Source organism: Jatropha curcas, chromosome 3 (genome assembly GCF_041381405.1).
Source record: "Jatropha curcas cultivar XTBG-Jc1 chromosome 3, XTBG_Jcur_1.0, whole genome shotgun sequence".
In the NCBI taxonomy this organism is placed as follows: Eukaryota; Viridiplantae; Streptophyta; class Magnoliopsida; order Malpighiales; family Euphorbiaceae; genus Jatropha; species Jatropha curcas.
Window position 1 is genome coordinate 28,079,125 of NC_143153.1, and position 18,711 is coordinate 28,097,835.

Sequence of the window (18,711 nt, forward strand, 5' to 3'; positions counted from 1 at the left end):
TTTTCCTCTTCAACAGTATTGTTTCGAGTTTAAGTTTAAGTTTAAGTTCTAGTTAAATTAATCCAAACTCAGTTATGGATTCCATGAAAATATATTTTTTATTGAAAATCAACCCTTAATTTAATTGTGGACTGTAAATACTTTCAATTTTTCATTTTAAGATGTGGTTGTCACAAATTTCAAATTAGAGTATAAATGCAACAAATTTCAAATTCAGGGTATAAGTATATATTAAGCCAAATAAATAATTATGAAATTCAACTCATCCCATCTAGGTTTTAGCTATAGTTCATAATTCAAAAACTCAAACACAACGTTTTTCATAGATATTCTACATACAATTTCAAATAATATATATTAATTCTGAAATTTAAAATTATTAAGTTTTTGCATATTTATAGAATTCTTATTGTGAAATATTCAAAGAATCATTAATAAGCAGATTGAGGTTAAAGTCAGAGATAGAGGAATTAGAATTGCTGTGTGGATTATTTGCTGAAAGTGAAGCAATTTCATTGCACTTTTCTCTACGCATAGATCCAACAATTTTTAGTTTTTCTTATATCTACTCTTCTCATCTCCATATCCGTCTTCTGTTCTCCATTATTATTATTGCTATTAACTTAAACAATTTCAAACAAAATTAAAAAAAAAAAAAAAAAAAAAGAAAGCAGTTTATCGAGGTTCTTATGCAGAGAGATATGTTAACAAAAGAAAATTTGAATTAAGGGGATGAAAAAAAAAAAAAATTTGTATAAACCCTAGTTGAATCATGAATGCGATACACATAAGCTCCTTGTATCACGACATGTACAGCCAATCAAATAATAAAGAGACGCAAGAGTTTGAAGTTTAAGTGAACACCTATTGAACCCCACAGTGTAAAGTTTACGCGTAAATGACCCGAAAGCTCCATTGACTTGTGACTGACAACCCAATTAGATCTTGTAAATGCTCAAATCTTCTTCATCAAATTCATATTTCTTCTACTTCTATGTAAAGCTTTGTGGAAAACATGTCCAAAAGTCTCCATTATTGTCATATCATATCCTCAACAATTCAATCAACACCACACTTTGTGGAAGAAAGTCTTCAGAGAAAAAAAAAAAACAAAAATCAGACCCCACCTTCTAAATTTTCTCTTCTGAAATTTCCACATGCTTACTTGCTGAGTTTCACACTCACACCATTCAAGTTATAAGGTATGGTTCTCTATCCCCTGTTTCCCCTGTTTTTTTTTTTTTTTTCTGTTTTTGTAAAAAATGAAGGATCCCAATATAGAGGTATCACAAAACAAGGATGGGATTTGTGTTTTTCAATGTAAAGCATTTCTCAATCCCACTAGAAGTTGTATCGGCGATTGCTTCAAACTGTGTCCTAATATTTGTAAAACCCTTCTTGTCGGAAATCCTTTTCCTCCTTTTTTCACATCACCCCCGTCACCACCACTACCACCGCCATCAGAATTGCCGATTTTTCCTCAGCCGAGTACTGAATCTCAAAACATAAACCAAAAGCATTTGCTCATAACTAGTATAATGATTCTGGGTGGTTTGATTTCTGCTGCACTTCTCGTTTGTATTTTATGTGTAATTTTAAGAGTTGCGCGACGAAATTCAAGAAGATCAAGAAACGCGCCTCTGTTTTTTGGTACTCAAGAAGACTTTCTTGATGATTATCAAGACGCAGAAACCGATAATCCTATATGGTACATCAACACAATCGGTCTACAACAATCAATTATAGATTCAATTGCAGTTTTCAAGTACAAAAAAGATGAAGGATTAATAGACGGAACAGATTGCTCTGTTTGCTTAAATGAATTTGAAGAAGATGAAAATCTCAGGCTTTTGCCTAAGTGTAGTCATGCTTTTCACATTTCTTGCATTGATACTTGGTTAAGATCACACAAGAACTGCCCTTTATGTCGCGCCCCTATAGTCTGCGATAACTTTAATGTTCAAATTGATTTATCAATGCCTACAAGTACTGATTTTGGTATAAGAGGAGAAACCCATTTAGATAATATTGAGAATAACCAAGTAGAAGAAGAAGAGGGGACTAGTGAAGTGAGAAGTGGAGGAGATGATATGAATTGTGCATTGCCAATAGAAGATGAAGCAAATAATTCTGCTTTGAACAGCAATTGCAGTAGAGTACAAAGTGATCTAGTTGAAGGTAGACAAACAGTTGAAGTAGAAATGCAACCTACAAGGAGGTCTATGTCAATGGATGATTCTTCTGCTGTAGAAATTTACAAGGAGGTAGACAAGTATTTGAAATCCAAGAATGTTATTTCAAAAAATGGAAGTAATGGAAGTTTAAGGTTTGGAAGAATGATGAAGAGTTTTTCAATAGGGGATGCATTGCAAAAAAGACCCATTTCAATGAAAAGGTCATTTTCTTCTAGTGGGAAGTCTTCTTCGTCTAGACATAGCAGGAGCCATGAATCTGTTCTTCCCTTATGAGCTCATTTTCCTGGTTAGTCAAATGCAGAACCAATAATTGGAAGGATTTTGAAGGATCATATAATTTGCATGCATGTTTTTGTTATTGCACCAAGTACATAATATAATCAAGAACAATATGAGTCTTGCTGGTATCTTTTCAAAAGTGGGAATTATGGGTTTTGTTATACAATACCAGTTCTTCAAGAATAAGAAGAAACATATTAGCTTAAGATACTATATTTTTGTTGATGGGTGTTGGATTTAGTAGTTATTGTAGTTAGACTCAAGTGAAGAATGCATTGTAAGTTCAAAAAGAAAAAAAGAAAAAATTCTAAAACTAGACTTTGGCTTCATATTGTTCATTCATAATGTCTCATCTTTTGGTTTGTGATTGGGCTTATATAATTATGATTATGGTTTGGCTGTATAAGATTTGATTGTTTATCACACTTTTTGATTTAGCAGCATCTTTTGCTTGTTTATTACACTTATACTTCATTTTCTTCAATTAAGGTGTTTAACTGAAAAAATCTCGTATTTTAGAGATTAGAAATGATTTCACCCATAATTTAAAACGCATAATTTATCATAATATTATTTTTATTTATCCGGTATTGAATAAATAATAACTAACAAGACGTATCAATTAAGTTGTAACTAAATAAAAATTCAATAAAATAATGATGTATTAGACTTTTAGTTTGAAAGATAACAAGGTGATTAAAGATCTTAGACTTATAATTTGATATGACTTAAAGTTGAAAGTGTCACCGTAATTTTGATAAATTGGTATAAACTTTTTTTGAATTATATTTCACAACCAAGTTGAAAAGTTGGACTTGCATAGTCTAATCCCTAGGATTCTCTATCCTGAAAGTTTCCACCCAGGAAAATCCTCCTCTTCGAATAGATATATTACCATATATAAATGTGATGATGGGGACTGATAACAAATTTTTCACTGACTTGCTTCACAAATTGCTATTGGCCAGCTTCGTTATATTCACATTTTTTCCTCGTACCAGTTGTTGAGCCATTTTTGGATCTTGATCAAGTCAAAGTTCAACATAGCCATTTTTACTATATATATATTTCTTTTTTGGAATTTCGAAAAGAAAAAAAAAAAGAATATATATTATTTTTGTATTCAAAAAAATGTTTTGAGCTTAGCTACGCCAAAAGCCCAGGCCCAGTTTCAAGGCCCAGCTAATCGGAAAATATCAAAGTATTTGGTTTCACTTGGAATTTTGATTTTCTTTTCATTTACTCCGATTTGGATTTTAATTTTTCTTTCCTATCCAATTTGGTTTTCTTTCATACATAATTCAAGTTATGGCTTTATAAAAAGTTCAACTGAATGGACTCTAATGTAGTCCTCTAACTAAAGTTTGCTAATTTTAAAAGCTTTATTTTTAAATTTTGTTTTCTACCATTTATATTATATTTGAATTATACTAACCTTATAAGAATAATTAATAATAAAATTATAGATAATTATTTTAAAATAATAACTTTATATATCAGAGAGAGAAATATTATGCAAAATCAAATGCAAAACACAGTTAGCTTGATAGCGGTCTACAAACCTGACTAATCCCGGCTCGTCCTTGGAGGCAAAGGGGGCTGACTGAGAGGTGTTTGCATGCAAACGATCAAATCCATAACCTAAGTCATGGTAATCAACTCCACAAGTGCTTTTAGCTACCGAGTTACCTCCATTCGGATTAATGAAAAACACAGTTTAATTTAAATACATGTCAAAAATTCATAATCAAGTTCAATTACAAAGGAAATCAGATTAAAGTTACAACCAATTCCTAAAATTATCATTGTTCAATGGGGCCCATATTGATTATACTAAACCAGTATTAATTAAGAAATTGTTAGGTGGTGATAGTTATTGGACCTATTTGATAAAAAAAAAATTATAGTTTAGATATTGAATTGACTGCAATTGAAATATGAGGATTCAATTAAATTGTCTATCAATGTTTATTAAAGAGTTATAATTTCCCTTCTCCAAAAGTCAAGAATTAGTCATCAAGTAATTGAATTGCCTATAATCTATGCAAAATCTCAAAGTACTATTTTCTTTTTGAAATTTTGTTGAATGCCACACGATTTGATTATCTTAGAGCGGTTTAATATGATTATTGTTTTTGCCTTCTCAAATACAAAACCAAGATTTATTATTAAAATCAATTTATTTTCTTATTTAGTATTTTAATAAATCAGATGAATAAGCTTTCCAATAAATAAAAATTATAATATAAGTAGTTTATGTCAATAAATTTGATATAATAAATTGCTCTTTTTCTATGAAAATGCAAAGAGTTAGAGATATTAAAATTTGAGTTGTCTCGATTATTAAAAGTTTTTATATAATTTAGCAAGTTATAAAATTATATTACTTTATCGAAGAAACATGTCATAATGCCATATTGTGTGGGTAAATTGAAAATTTTCACGGATTTAAATATCAATTTTTTATTTATAAGATGCTTCTACCACTAGAGCCTAGGGGTCCAAGTCCCGACAAATAACATAGTTTCAATCTAGCCTATCATTTCATTTGTCAATATTGTAATTGGTACATTCTCATACTAATTTTTATTTCATTTTATATCAATTAGAGTGGATTTGTAATATTAATTAAACTAAAATTTACTGATAAATTATGAATGAAAAAAATATTAATAGTCAATCAAGTGTGATTGGTTTTTTATTTCTCGTAAAAAATGTAAGGAGTGAAAGATCTTGATTTTGAATCCTTTTCACCACAAAAATTATTATAAATTTGATAAATTTTATTTAAATTGATGATTATTTATGTTGTGTAGCCAACTATGTTATTTTTTTCTATTGATCCTTCCATGTATAAAAAAAATTGATAAATTGAATATACTAATTAAAATTTATAAAAATACAAAGATAATTTGAAAAAGATAAATTATATATTTATACATAAAATAAATATTCAATCATTAAATAATTTTGAAAATAAGTTGTGAATTGGTGGTTTCCCACACACATAGTAATAGCCTTTCTTCTCTTTTCTTTTTTTTTTTTCTTTTAAGCTTCAAAGCTTTTCGTTGGTACTTGTTTGCTGGTCTTGTTCGAATTCGAATCCCTTCAATAATGGCTTTTTCAGGCTTTGTCTTGATCAACTTTTGGAAAAGAAGGACGCATATTTATGCAAGTGATCTCTTCAATTTTTTTTTTTTTTTTTTTTGTTTTTTTGAAAGTGATCTCTTCAAATTTATACGTCGAATTTTCAAATTTCAAATACTTCAATGGTGCTTTTTTATTTATTTTTTATCAATTAGACTAATCTGGTTAATTATTCAAATTTTTTTCCTATTTAATAACATATTTATTCTGATTTTTTTTTAAAGAAGGCATTTTGGAAAGACGTGGAAAATGGCAATAAATATGAAAATTAAAAAAAATAATATTGATTAATTGGATTAGAGGTCAATTTCTTTATCTTATGATACGAGGTCAATAAAACAATACATAATCTTTTTTTTTAAAAAAAAACAATACATATAAATTTTATATTTTCTTTATTAATTAATATTAAAACTGAAAATTGAAATATATATATGGATAATTAGCAATTCATTAATTAATAATAATATTATTCTCATAAGATAAGTAAAAATTACAAGTAAATACAATTAACAGATTTTATTCCGAGATAATATTGGCAAAAAAAATTAATCTGCTACTAACTAGTTTCAATTTCAATAGTTTTGACCTCAATAAAGGAATAATGAGGCACTATCAAGTTCTAGTTGTAATAAAAAAAAATTAAGAATTATAATTGCATTTTTGTTTTTAAGGATTTTCGATTAAAAAATTCATTAATAAGAATAAAGAAGGAACAATGGAGTGCAATTTAGGGGCTGGATATATATATTTTTACATAATTAATTTAAATATTCTTTTGGATTACCTCAATATTAAATCATTAAATATTAATTTCATCAGAACATCAACATCAACCTAAATATTAAATTAATTTAAATATAAAAATATGAAAGGATATCTTTTGCTTCTATCCATGGAGAAGTATTATTGGAAGATGGTACACTTGTAACAAATCAGTCCATTTTCAGAAAGTTGAAATTTGATATGAAAAATTGTTTGTCAGCTTAGCTAAAATAATGAATGGTTCAATGAGTAGAAACTGCAGGAAAGAGCTATTTTTGTACTGAATAATTGGAAAAAGATGTCAACCTTTTTTATTACACTTCCAAAACCCTAAGAAGATATTTATGGACCCAACATTTTTTTTTTCTTTTTATAATAATATAAACTAAATAATTGGATGTATCTATATATCCTTTGGCTAAAAAGAAAAGGAACTGCTGCATGCCAATTATCAAAACTTTGCCATCTGCAAAAAGGAATGCACCTAATCTGACATTTCACTTTTACACTAAAAATTAGTGCAAATTTACCTTTTTTTTTCTTTTTTTTTTTGCTTACAATGGTGAGATTATTTTTTATTAATTTGTAAAGACTAATCACCGTTCACCTGATTCTTTAACCAAATTAATATTCAGACCGCATTTAATAACATTGATTTGAGTAGTTATCTGACCGGATTAATCATTCCCGTTATGTTATATTTCGATTTGAAAGTAAAAACAATAATCACATTTAATTCGAATTAGTAGACGAGAAAATTTAAATATAAACATTCACAAAGACAGATATAATTACAAGGAGGAGAAATAAAAGAAGAAAAAAGATCCTAGGCAGCTAAGTTCCACTAATTTACTTATGTGTGAAGTGGAAAATCATTAATTAAAAAGAAAGAAAAAAGAAACACAATTTAGCAATCATATGAAAAGTTAGAAGTATCCTCCTCTTGAATCCTGCCAACCATATCATACACAGCAGCTGCAATTTCATTGACCGAAGTCAGTTGACACTCATCTTCAACCTGCCATAAACACCAAACACAAAATTTCCATATTAAAAATCAATGACCCTTTTATTTTTTTTACCATTTATATATATTATATAAAAATAATTTATTAATTAGATACTAAACTTATTTAAACTTAATAACACTCGGGTCATCTTTAGGACACTAAAATTATAAGTTTGAACTTCAGTGAAAACAAGATTAATTAAATAATATTAGAATTAAATAGTTTAAACTAACCTTGATGCTTAAAGAATAAAGTACCATATGACCAACAGTTGTGACATTTAGATGAACAATAATAAGGCTAAGAGAGGACAATCCAACCACCATTTTCAAGAGCTGTTTTGGGTGTCTTCTTAGTAATATTTTCAAGTTGGCATGGTTTTCTATCATAGTAACTTCAATTTCTGCAAATCTTGATTGTCTCTTGGCCATGGATTGATCTTGCTGATGATGATCAGCGGCAAAAGTTGAACGAGTTGAATACTGAGGAAAGGAAAAGAAATCAGAAAAGAGAGAAGAATAATCATCAGTTTCTGATTCTTTCTTCATTTTCTTGTGAGCTTGAAGGGATTGTAGGTGTTGTTCTAGCTCCTTCACAAAGTTAATGGCTCCACCTACTATTGATGCTTGGTCTCCCTGCAAGGATATACACATGCAATTTTAATTTTAATATATATAAAAATATATATAGTAAAGGAAGTCAGGACTTTGAATCCTCAAGATTCAAGATGTATTAGTACCCTTTGAACATAAGAGGGAGGCATCATGCGCCGGAGAACTGCAAGATAGTCATTCATTTGCTTTCTCCGATTACGTTCAACAGTAATGTGAGTCATTCTTTGGTGTTCAACTTCTTCTTGGTTCTTGAAATTTCTACTACGTTTTCTCTTTTGCTGGCCTGAACTGGTTATCGGAACTTCCGCCGGAGAAAACCCACCACTACAGAAGAATCCCTCACCTGCAGGGCAGTTTTCTTGAGAAGAAGAATTTGTGTCCCATTCTTTCACATTTGGCCTCATTAAATCTTCTGCTTCTGCTTCTTGAAGACTAAAGGCATGAATCCATGGTCCATAAGTACCAAATAGGTCTTGTTGCAAAACCACAGTTTCTAGTGCCATTTCCCTTGCAGAATAAGAGAAAGGAGACTTAGAAATATATATACCTATATATATAAAGAATTTGCAGAAAGTCACATTCTCTTTCTTTTTGAAGTGGAAAGGAGTTTATATGTTAATTTTCTAATTATTTCATTATTTTTATGTCAAATTGGATGAGAAAATTTGTTATTTTGTGCAAAAATAGATGTATAATGCTACGATAAGTCTGTAAGTCTTTTGTTCACTTAAAATATTTGTCGCCTTACGTGTGAACTTTGGAAAAAGCATAGTATATAAACAGATTTTTTTTTTTCTTCCTCAATTTTTATAAGCAACTATATGCTATAAAATTATAAATTACTATAGACCATTAGACCCATTTATATTATATATATTCCACATTAAGCATAGTATATTTGTAATTAATATAATGTACGAAAACTGAAATAAATTTTTTTAAAGAAAGGTAAAGAATATAAAATTCTTGCTTAAGAGTTTCTGATATAATTAGGAAAATATGTACAAAAAACAAGAAACTAATCATATGATTGATTCGATGCATTAGAGAAAGAAGAGAAGTGATATAGCTAAGGGGGAGCTCGTGAGTCTTGAATCTTGGTTTGGTAGTCTAATATTCCTCTCATTGGTAACAATGCAAAAAGTCTCAAAACTCGAGAGAATTGCAATTTATCCTTGTGTTTTACCATGATATTTAAAAAAAAGAAGCTTAGAGGGCCAGTTCTGAATAGAACCAGCTTGGGAAAATTAGAGAATCGAAATCAACTTTAAATCAGCTGATTCCGATTCAAAATTTAGAATAACAAGGCCGAAACAGAGGATAGTTGCGCCCTGGCAGGGAATCCATGTGAACGTTGTTCAATCAAAGGGCCACTTCTGCAATCATCTACATCAAAGACCACCTTACTGAACAACCCTTTCAAAGAATCAAACTACCTATCATAATATGTCGGTGTTTTTTTGGTCTTTACCACTTTGGCAATCTGGTCAGGTCTATGGGATTCATGTCGGATCATTTCGAGTTTCGATTATTTTCTTTCCAGGATTGTGGATAACTTTTTGGTTTTCAAATGGATTCAAATTGTATCGCGTTGCAAGTGAACTGGACATTGAAACTCTTATCAAAATCTAATGAACCCAACGGAGAAAGGTTACCAATGAAGGCATGGATTAGACTTGTGTGATCAAGTGTCTCCAGCATTATTCCATCAGATACAGTAAATTGGCACAAGTTGTTTCTATTCTACATTTATTAATGTAACTCTAACAAAATTAGAGGTTAAAAATGGTAGAGGGAAAAAAAAAGGAATGATCAGATTGTCCAATCACCCACGACATCTATTTATTTTGTGTCTCAAATAATTATTTTATTAGACACCGGCGTGTGTGGCTGTGTGCATGTTAGCCGCTTATCAATTAGTGGTAAAGAGGGTGTATTGAAGTAAGAGTTTATTATATTTTAAAAAATTTTAAAATTTTAATGGTATTTGATTTAGATTTTTTTTAGAGTTTATTAAAATTTTGTGGTATTCAATTTAGATTTTTATAAAAATCTATAAAAAGCTTATGGTATTCAATTACGACTTTCGAAAGTCCATAAAAATTTGATATTATTCAAAAAATTGCTGATTTGGAAAAATTCTATAAAATTATTGATTTCATTTGATTTTAGAATGTTTTGTATGAATAAAATAGTTATTTATAAATCCATCCTTCAACCCAAATATTTTTAAAATCTTTTAAAATTTGACTCTTAATCCAATACACCCCACCCTTTAATAGAGCGAAAGTGGAGCGGTACCCGCGAATTTTAAACTACCTAGGTATACATTTAAAATTTTACTATCTGTATCCGTTTTAAACTCGTTTAGATATCTATTTAAATATCCATATTCGAACATGTTTAAATATTTACTACATTCATCCATTCAAAACCCATTGAAAGTACCTCTTAAATGTGTAGGGTATTCACAAATATTTAGTTATCTAAATTTCAAACTTATTTAAAATATGTTTTTTTACTAATAATAGATAGGATACCTACTATCGAACCCATTTAATATATCGATTAACAGGAGTGGGATGGCTGCCGACGATGCTGGCCATTGCAGGCCTTTCACTGTTGGCGGCGATAAGTTTTCAACTAAGAAAATAATGATTTTGGAGAAGATACGCATTTTGCTTTTTAATCCCTTATTGTTTTTCAGTTTTTCATTTGGCTCTAAGACCTTTTAATTTGTTCAATTAGGGCCTAAAATTAATTTTGATTGGATATATAAAAATTATTATGAGTCCATCAAAGTCAATCAAAATCTATAAAAAAAGTCTCACCAATTCTATAAAAAAATTTTAGTGAAATCTATGAAAATTTTAAAAAATCTTTTAATTCTATCAAACTCAATAATTCTCTTAAAATCTAACACAATCTTAATTCAATACACTCCTGAATCAATATAGAAAGAAGGACGATGTTTTGTGATGACATGCGATGCGATCCATTTATCATTCAAAAGAAGAAAAGGTTTATTTGTCGGCTTATATGTTTTGGGGTTGGATTTGGATCGAGAATGATGGCGTTTAAATTAGGGCATTTGGTTTGATTAGCATATGGGTAGATGTCTGGTTTAATCTTAATTTGGGTGTTTTAATTTAATTTGAAATTATGAATTAATTAGGTGTGATTTAATTTAAATATTTTAATTTAATTTCAAATTAATTTGGCAAATGTGACTTAATTAAGTATACAATATAATTCAATTCCAACTAGGGCGTCTTAATTTAATTTAATTTCATGTATGACTTAATTTAATTCTAAGTTTGATTTAAATTTAATTTCAATTAGGTGTCTTAATTTAATTTGATTTAAAGTACGATCAAGTTTGACTTTATTTAATTTTATTAAGGTGTTTTAATTTAATTTATTTTAAATATGACTTAATCAAGTATGACTTAATCTAACTCTAATTAGGGTGTTTTAATTTGATTTAATTTAAAGTATGATTTAATCAATTTTGGCTTAATTTAATTCTAATTTGAACGTCTTAATTTAATTTAATTCAATTCCGAGTGTGATCAAATGTGACTAATCAAGCATAACTTAGTTTAATTTTAATTAGAGTGTTTTAATATAATTTAATTTAATTTCATGCATGACTTAATCAAGTATGACTTAATTTAGCTCTAATTAGAGTGCTTTAATTTAATTTAATTCCAAGTATGGCGAAATGTCACTTAATCAAGTGCGACTTAATTTACTTTTAGTTGGAATATCTTAATTTATTTTAATTTCATGTGGGATTTAATCAAGATTAACTTAATCTAACTATGATTAAGGTGTCTTAATTTGACTTAACTCCAATAAGGGTGTCTTAATTTAATTAATTTCAAGCATAACGTAGTCAATTGTGGCTTTAATTTAATTTCAATTTGTATGTTTTAATTTAATTTAATTCTATGTGTAATCAATAGGATCATGGCTCTCATCCATTTAATGTAGTAGAAAAAAAAATTATAATATTGCCCTCCTTTGAATACGATCCTTTAAAAAATTAATAGTATTGTCGATTAATAGATGGTCTGGTTAGTATTCTCATTTATATGAAAAGTGAGAGATTTCAAGTTCGAGTTCTTTTGATTATAATTATTTTCATTAATTTTGGTGAACCTGTAGTGAATTAAAAAAATGATCAGTATTAATTTATACCTATTAATAGCTTACTTTAATCTGTATAAGTTTAGATTTTTTTGAAATAATTAACTTGGGGATAGAATTTTTGCTTTATCTACTATGTGGATTCCTCTGAATCGATTACTTAAAAATTTTTTTTTGGACAATTTATTAGGTTTTTTAATAAACTATACAAGTTGAGAAAAAATTTTGAAGGAAGCCTATAGAAAATGAGGAACATTTTATCATTTTACGCTAAATACTTCCTTCTCAAAGTAAATGTTCCGTAGAAAATGAGGGAAATTCAGATTCTGTTCACTAAAATTATCCATTTTGATAGCCGTTAGCTGTTTTAGTAGCATTGAGTTGTTAAGAGTTTGAGTTATTTTTTATGAAACGTTAAAAATCAAATGTCAAATGGATTAATTTCTTATAAAATACTACCTTAATCTCTAAAAAATAGTTCAAATAATATGTCAAATGCTATAAAAAATAACGTTTAGCATTTTAAAAAGTTAAAAACTACTTAAAAAGTTGTTGCTGCTGAACACGGACTTCAACAGTTTTACGCATTATACTTCCTTCTCAAAGGAAATGCTTTCATTCTATTACTTTATTTGGGACTTTTTAAAGGAAATAATTTCACATTTAATAAGTTAAAAGGATTGCATCCATATTGACATTTTTGCAAATATAAATGCTTATAGGCATAAAATCTAAATTTCAAATTATCCTACAAAGCTAATAGAATCAATGTAGTTATTTCATCTTTACCACCGCAAGTTGTATCAGACACAGATTATACCAAAATTATTTTAAAAAAGAATAAAACTATTAGGAATTTACATACGTAGAAATTTCAATTAAATTAAAATTCACTAAAGATATACTTCAGAAATTTCAATTTAAAATTTAAAATTTTGGACTTATTTGGCAATTTAATTAAAATTTTTAAAATTTTCAGAATTTATTTTTAGTTTTACTAAACACCACCTCAATTAGTCTTATTTTATCATTTCTATAGTTTATTTTATTATAATTAAACATAGGAGCTACATACCTAGGGTAGGCATGTGCCTACCCTCAAATAAAAAAAAAAATATTTATGATTGTATTATTTGCTTTCGGATCTCTTCCATTCAGTATTTCTGAGAATCAAACCATCATGGTTCATGAACCTTTCCTTTCTAAGGCGCAACCCATCTTCCATCATTAAATTAGCTCTCAATTCAATAACATAAAATTTTTATTTCATATAATATTTAAAGCAAAATTTTTATAATTTGTACTGAAATTTTAATATTTTGAAATATATAAAATCTTAATTAAATATTTCTTTTACCTATCTATATTTAACTACATACATGTTTTATTTTTCCACTTTCCAACAAAACTCATGCCATATTCATCTCCTTTTTTTTCATAATTTTTTTCTTGTCAATTTAACATTCATCTTCTATCCATCTTTCAATTTTTTTTTTAAATTAATTGGTCTCTCTTTTTCAATTTACATATTAAGCATATCAATTTAATTTTTTTCGTTTTATTTTGTGAATGATTGCCTTTCAACTAGTCATTATATAGATCATTTAATAATGAAAAATTATATAGGTACGAATTTTACTACATAAGACTAGAAAATTAAATTTTTTTTAAAAAAAATTGTATATCAATATATTTGGAAACTGAGTAGTGTTTTTTTTTTTTTTAATGTTCAGATTATCAATTATTGTTCTTACCAATGTTTAAAACTTGCAATTTCTAAATTAGAGGATAGACAATAAAATTTATTATCTTGAAATTAAAAAATAAAATTTACGTACCCTAAATAAATATTTTGACTCTGCCCCTACATTGTTAAGCATCAAATCAATTTCAATTAAACCAAATATATCATTGCTACAAGTAAATTATACGGGAGAAATAATAAAGAAAGTCATGCCTTAATTTTTCAAAGTGAAATTTCACTTTTATTAATTTTTTTAACAAATACATTGACCAAGGATTTTGAAGCGATCCGTTTGGTTTTCAATCGTTTTCTTTCAAATTTCAAACTCATATTATTGCAAAATAAAAACAATAATAATAAAAAAATTGCTTATAAGCCCATTAGTATTTGTATATTTTGAGGAACAGAAAATCATTTCATCAAAAAAAAAAAAAAAAGGGACTATCAAGATGATGGGTCCAAACAATATTCAATATTCAATATTCAATATTCAATATTATCCCCTAACATTAAATTTTAATCCTAAAATTCCAAATATTTTTCGAATGACTATCCAAATTGTAGGCTAAGGGCTATACCCATTTTTAATTGATGTAGGGCTTTGATTTTGTGTAGCAAAGGAGCACCACAAGTTTTGAAGACTTGGAGTTAAGAGGCCTAGAAATATATGCGTGTGATAAAAGTAATGAATACTTGGGCTATTATTTGTTGAATTTCAAATTTCATTGATAATCATATGACAAAAAGAATATATTTTTATTTGGTTCTTAAGATTTGATCTCATTATTATCTCTGGTTAAAGGGATCCTTGTCACCCTTTGCTGCATTTGGTTTCGAGTTTTGTCTACTTCCATTTAAGCATGTGCCCACTTCATTGAACTTCACGAAACCGGCAGATCATAAATTTTAAAATATTGAATTTGAATTGACACTTAAACCACCAGTTTTAATTTCGGACAATATTGGGATAGTTGCAATGAATCAACGATTTCGATCACTGTTTCCGGTGATATTTATATTTTTTTTTTAAAAAAAAAATCTGTTCTAAAGTTACTTCTTTTTTCGAAAAAATTAATATAAATTCAAAAAACAGTGGTAAATTAAATTTTATTTTAAATAACTCTCCGAATGCTCATGCTCATATATTTGAAATAAAATTAATTAATTTTACAAAATAATCAATAAATTATCATTTTATTTTGTTTAAATGTTATGAATTAAATAAATTATTAGAAAATTTGAAAATGCTTCAAACAAAGTAATTTTGAACTAAGTAAAAAATTTAAAAGGAAAAAAAAAAAAACATTGAACTCTTATTTGTATATTACAATATAATCTTAGAGTAAATATTTCACTTTTTTAGATTTTAACTTTTTAAGTAAAGTGTTTTTCAAAAAAAAAAAAAATCAAATAAAGTATATCATGTAGTAAAAGTTTGTTTAGACTTTTAGAGGTATATAATATAAAATAGGCCAAATGATTATAACTTTGAAAATAAAATAAAATAAAAAGTTTCTTATTCCAACCGAAACCGCGGTTCAAATTCAGATTTTAATATTCACATGAATTTTAAATGACTCTTGAACCACTGGTTTCAACTTAAAATCTGAAGCCGATGATTTTGATCCGATTTTGATTCATTTATTATACGATTCAGTTCCGATTCAAATTGAACCGGTGGTCAAATGCCTACTTCCATTTGTAATTCTCAGCCCTTTCTTAATCTGAAAAGTGAAAAGTGGGCGGGCTATCTTTGGACTTTTGGGCTTATAAATAAAATTTAGCCCATGACTGATGGACATATAATTATATTATCGTTAATTTCTTTACAAAAAAATAGATACTTTATTTTCAGATTTTGTTAAATTTGATGCTTTTTGTCCTATTAGCTACCATAGAAACAAAACAACCTATTTTTCTTATCACTATTATATCCTTTCCTTTTCACCTATTTTTAGCCTTGACTGATTTTATTTTATTTTATTCTGAAAAAAGCATTAAACAACAAAAGTAATATTGACAAAAATGAATTCTGCCAAATTCAAATATTAAATGTACTCAGGATGCAAATTCCATTCCTCATTTTTTTAATGACTGCTTTAGGAACTATTACAAATAATATTTTCAAATATATTATATTGATTCATGAACTTAAAAGTATACTCTTAAAATTTATCCAAAATAAATCTTAATATTAAAGCGTGTAAATAGATTTATTAACCTTAACTATCAAAAAAAAATTTAATATATGTTTTTACAAAAGATTTAATTATAAAGCAATGCATCATAAAAATTATATTTAATTATGTTTAATTAACTAATTAAGTGAATTAGTTACAAAAAATTTTATGTTTATAAAAATTATATTTAGCTATATTTAATTTAATTTGAGGTAAATTTTTTTGACCTTATTTAATTAAAGGTGTTAATTATTTTTATATAAAAGTGTTAGTAAATGATTGAATTAGAGTTTCGATTTTAAAGTGAAATCATAAATTCCATGATATGCTTTTAATTAAATTGAATAAATTAACTCAATATAATATATAAAAGCTAACATGTAAAATCATCTTTATTATTATTATTTGGGCCATCAAATTCATGGTCGGTGGATAAATATTCTATCTGTCTGGCAATAGTTCACTGCTTCTTCTTCCTTTCTACCATTAAACTGGCATTCCAACAATTGCTACCATGAATTAAGTTCACAATCAGTTCAAATAAAATAAAATAAAATAAGTTCACAAAACATATAATATCAAATCAAGTTATTCTGATTCTCAAAAAAAAAAAAAAAAAAAAAAAATAATGCAAGTTACTCTAGTAATAGCTGTTTTTACAAACAATTAATAATGTCTCCGAAGGAAGTTCCAAAACCATGCATACTTGCGGATTTAGGCCTCAGTTTGATTCATCAGTTCATACCACCTATTCAGTACAACAATTCATACTAGCTGATAGCTAATACCAATTATTGATAGCTGGTGACTGATGGTCGATAGCAATTAGCTGATTATTGTTTGTATTTGAAATAGAGAGATATCGAACGTGTTCAGCGATAGCGTTTAGCGTTTTGAACTAGTCAAAATACTATTTCTTTAAATTATTGTGTTCGTTAACTTGTTTAGCGTTTTGAATTAGTTAAAACACTATTTTTCTAAATTATTGTGTTCAGTAACTTAATATGTAGACTAACTTTGAAAGATCTACGGAGTGTTTTCTGAAATGTTATAGCGTTTCACTCTTTTTACTAATTTATTTTTATAATCTTATCCTTATCCTTAATTAATATAAAATTCTTATGTTATCACATTACCTATTTTATTATCTTTATATTTCACTTATTTATATTTGATAGTAAAAAAAAATATTATTCATATATTTGTATTTAAACTCAATCAAAAATTAAAAATTAAAATGTTGATCCCCTAAAATATTAAAAATTTTCCAATTTATTCATAAAATAATGAACTTTTCAATTTTTGCTCTCTTAAATTTTAAAAATTTAGATACGGTGAAATCATTTTTTTATAATGAATCTAATTGAAAATTCTAGGTGAATATTTCAATGTTCTTTTTTGTCACTTTAAATTAATTATCAATCAAACAACTGTTTTTATTGAACATTTTCGCTTTCAACCACTATTTAAACATCTATCAGCTAACAGTTACTAAAACAGCTAATAACTATTAAAACAATTAGCAGCTACTAAAATAATTAGTATTGCCGAACAGACCCATCATGGGAAAAATTAATAGTAAGAAATTGAAAAAAGAATTGTTGCTATTTGTAAAAAGTCATTTCAATATATTTATATATATTGCAATTGAAACAAAATTTTAGCCTCCTCACTAAAGGTTTGCCAATTATAAAATTAAATAAGTTTCAAAATAAATAATACTTTTTTTTGTCTCATAATTTGTATTATGGTTTGACATTCCATATAAATTAAGAAAATTTAGTTAATTTAACTAATCTGTAATTTTCGCTTCATTTTTTTAATATATATAATATCTATAAAAATTAAATGATTCATATTAAATTATTTTTTAAATTAAACAAACTAAATTAAATATTTAATTAAATAAAGTTTTATTGAAAGATTAAAGATTGACATGTTAATTTTGTTTATATCTAGATCAAAATTTGATTAATGACAATATAATAGTTTGACCATTGTATTTATTGAAAAAAAAACATGTTAAATAAAGATAAATAATAAATTTAAAATATTATTCACTTCTAAAAAAGGAAATAAGACAACAATTTAGGATAAATAAATTATAGGAAGTGGAAGTAACAAAAACAATTATATAAAACATTAATTTGCAAATGTTAATGTGGCCTCATAATTAATAAAAAAAAAAAAATTAAGATAACATAAAACAGAATCCACAAAACATTATGTAAAAGTAAAACATCTTTGCTTTCAGGCCAACTGCGACTAGCTTCGTAGTGTCTGCCTATTGCTAACAGAAAAAGTACGCAATGGTTCGGAAGAATCCACCTCTCCGAGATGAAAGCAGAAAACTTTACATCACCAACAAGAATTTATGAATTTTTTTTTAATTTCTATATGTAAAATTTTAATTTGATGTGAAATTAGAATAACTTCTTGAATGATAATATTCACATTTCTTAATTATCAATGAGGGTTAGCTGATTTAATATTATAAAATAAAAATTTCAATAACATGATTTTACAAATTAAAGTGTATTATAAATGTAATTTTATAAATTAAAATGTTTAAACGATTAGAATACAATGAATAAAGTATCAATAATTTTTTTCATTTTATAAAAG

General features: G+C 26.9%; 2 protein-coding genes across 2 annotated transcripts; one reads left to right on the forward strand and one right to left on the reverse strand.

Moving 5' to 3' along the window:
• The first annotated feature begins 896 nt into the window (after positions 1 to 896).
• Positions 897 to 2,880, forward strand: LOC105641652 (RING-H2 finger protein ATL52). Its single transcript, XM_012226237.4, has one exon. The coding sequence runs from the start codon at positions 1,263 to 1,265 to the stop codon at positions 2,466 to 2,468; it is 1,206 nt and encodes a 401-aa protein (XP_012081627.1). The 5' UTR covers positions 897 to 1,262; the 3' UTR covers positions 2,469 to 2,880.
• Positions 2,881 to 7,132: 4,252 nt separating this feature from the next.
• LOC105641739 (basic helix-loop-helix (bHLH) DNA-binding superfamily protein) lies at positions 7,133 to 8,770 on the reverse strand. The gene is made up of 3 exons (XM_012226336.4): positions 8,136 to 8,770; positions 7,630 to 8,031; positions 7,133 to 7,404 (listed from the first exon to the last, which is right to left on the reverse strand). The coding sequence occupies exons 1-3, from the start codon at positions 8,511 to 8,513 to the stop codon at positions 7,294 to 7,296; spliced, it is 891 nt and encodes a 296-aa protein (XP_012081726.1). The 5' UTR covers positions 8,514 to 8,770; the 3' UTR covers positions 7,133 to 7,293.
• Between the last annotated feature and the right edge of the window lie 9,941 nt (positions 8,771 to 18,711).

Bases quoted from the DNA above. Each gene is read 5' to 3' on its own strand.
- LOC105641652 (XM_012226237.4), top strand. From the start codon at position 1,263: ATGAAGGATCCCAATATAGAGGTATCACAAAACAAGGATGGGATTTGT.
- LOC105641739 (XM_012226336.4), bottom strand. From the start codon at position 8,513: ATGGCACTAGAAACTGTGGTTTTGCAACAAGACCTATTTGGTACTTAT. The intron at 8,032-8,135 runs GTACTAATACAT...ATATCCTTGCAG, and splicing joins CTCCCTCTTATGTTCAAAGG to GGAGACCAAGCATCAATAGT. The intron at 7,405-7,629 runs GTTAGTTTAAAC...TGTTTATGGCAG, and splicing joins TTTATTCTTTAAGCATCAAG to GTTGAAGATGAGTGTCAACT.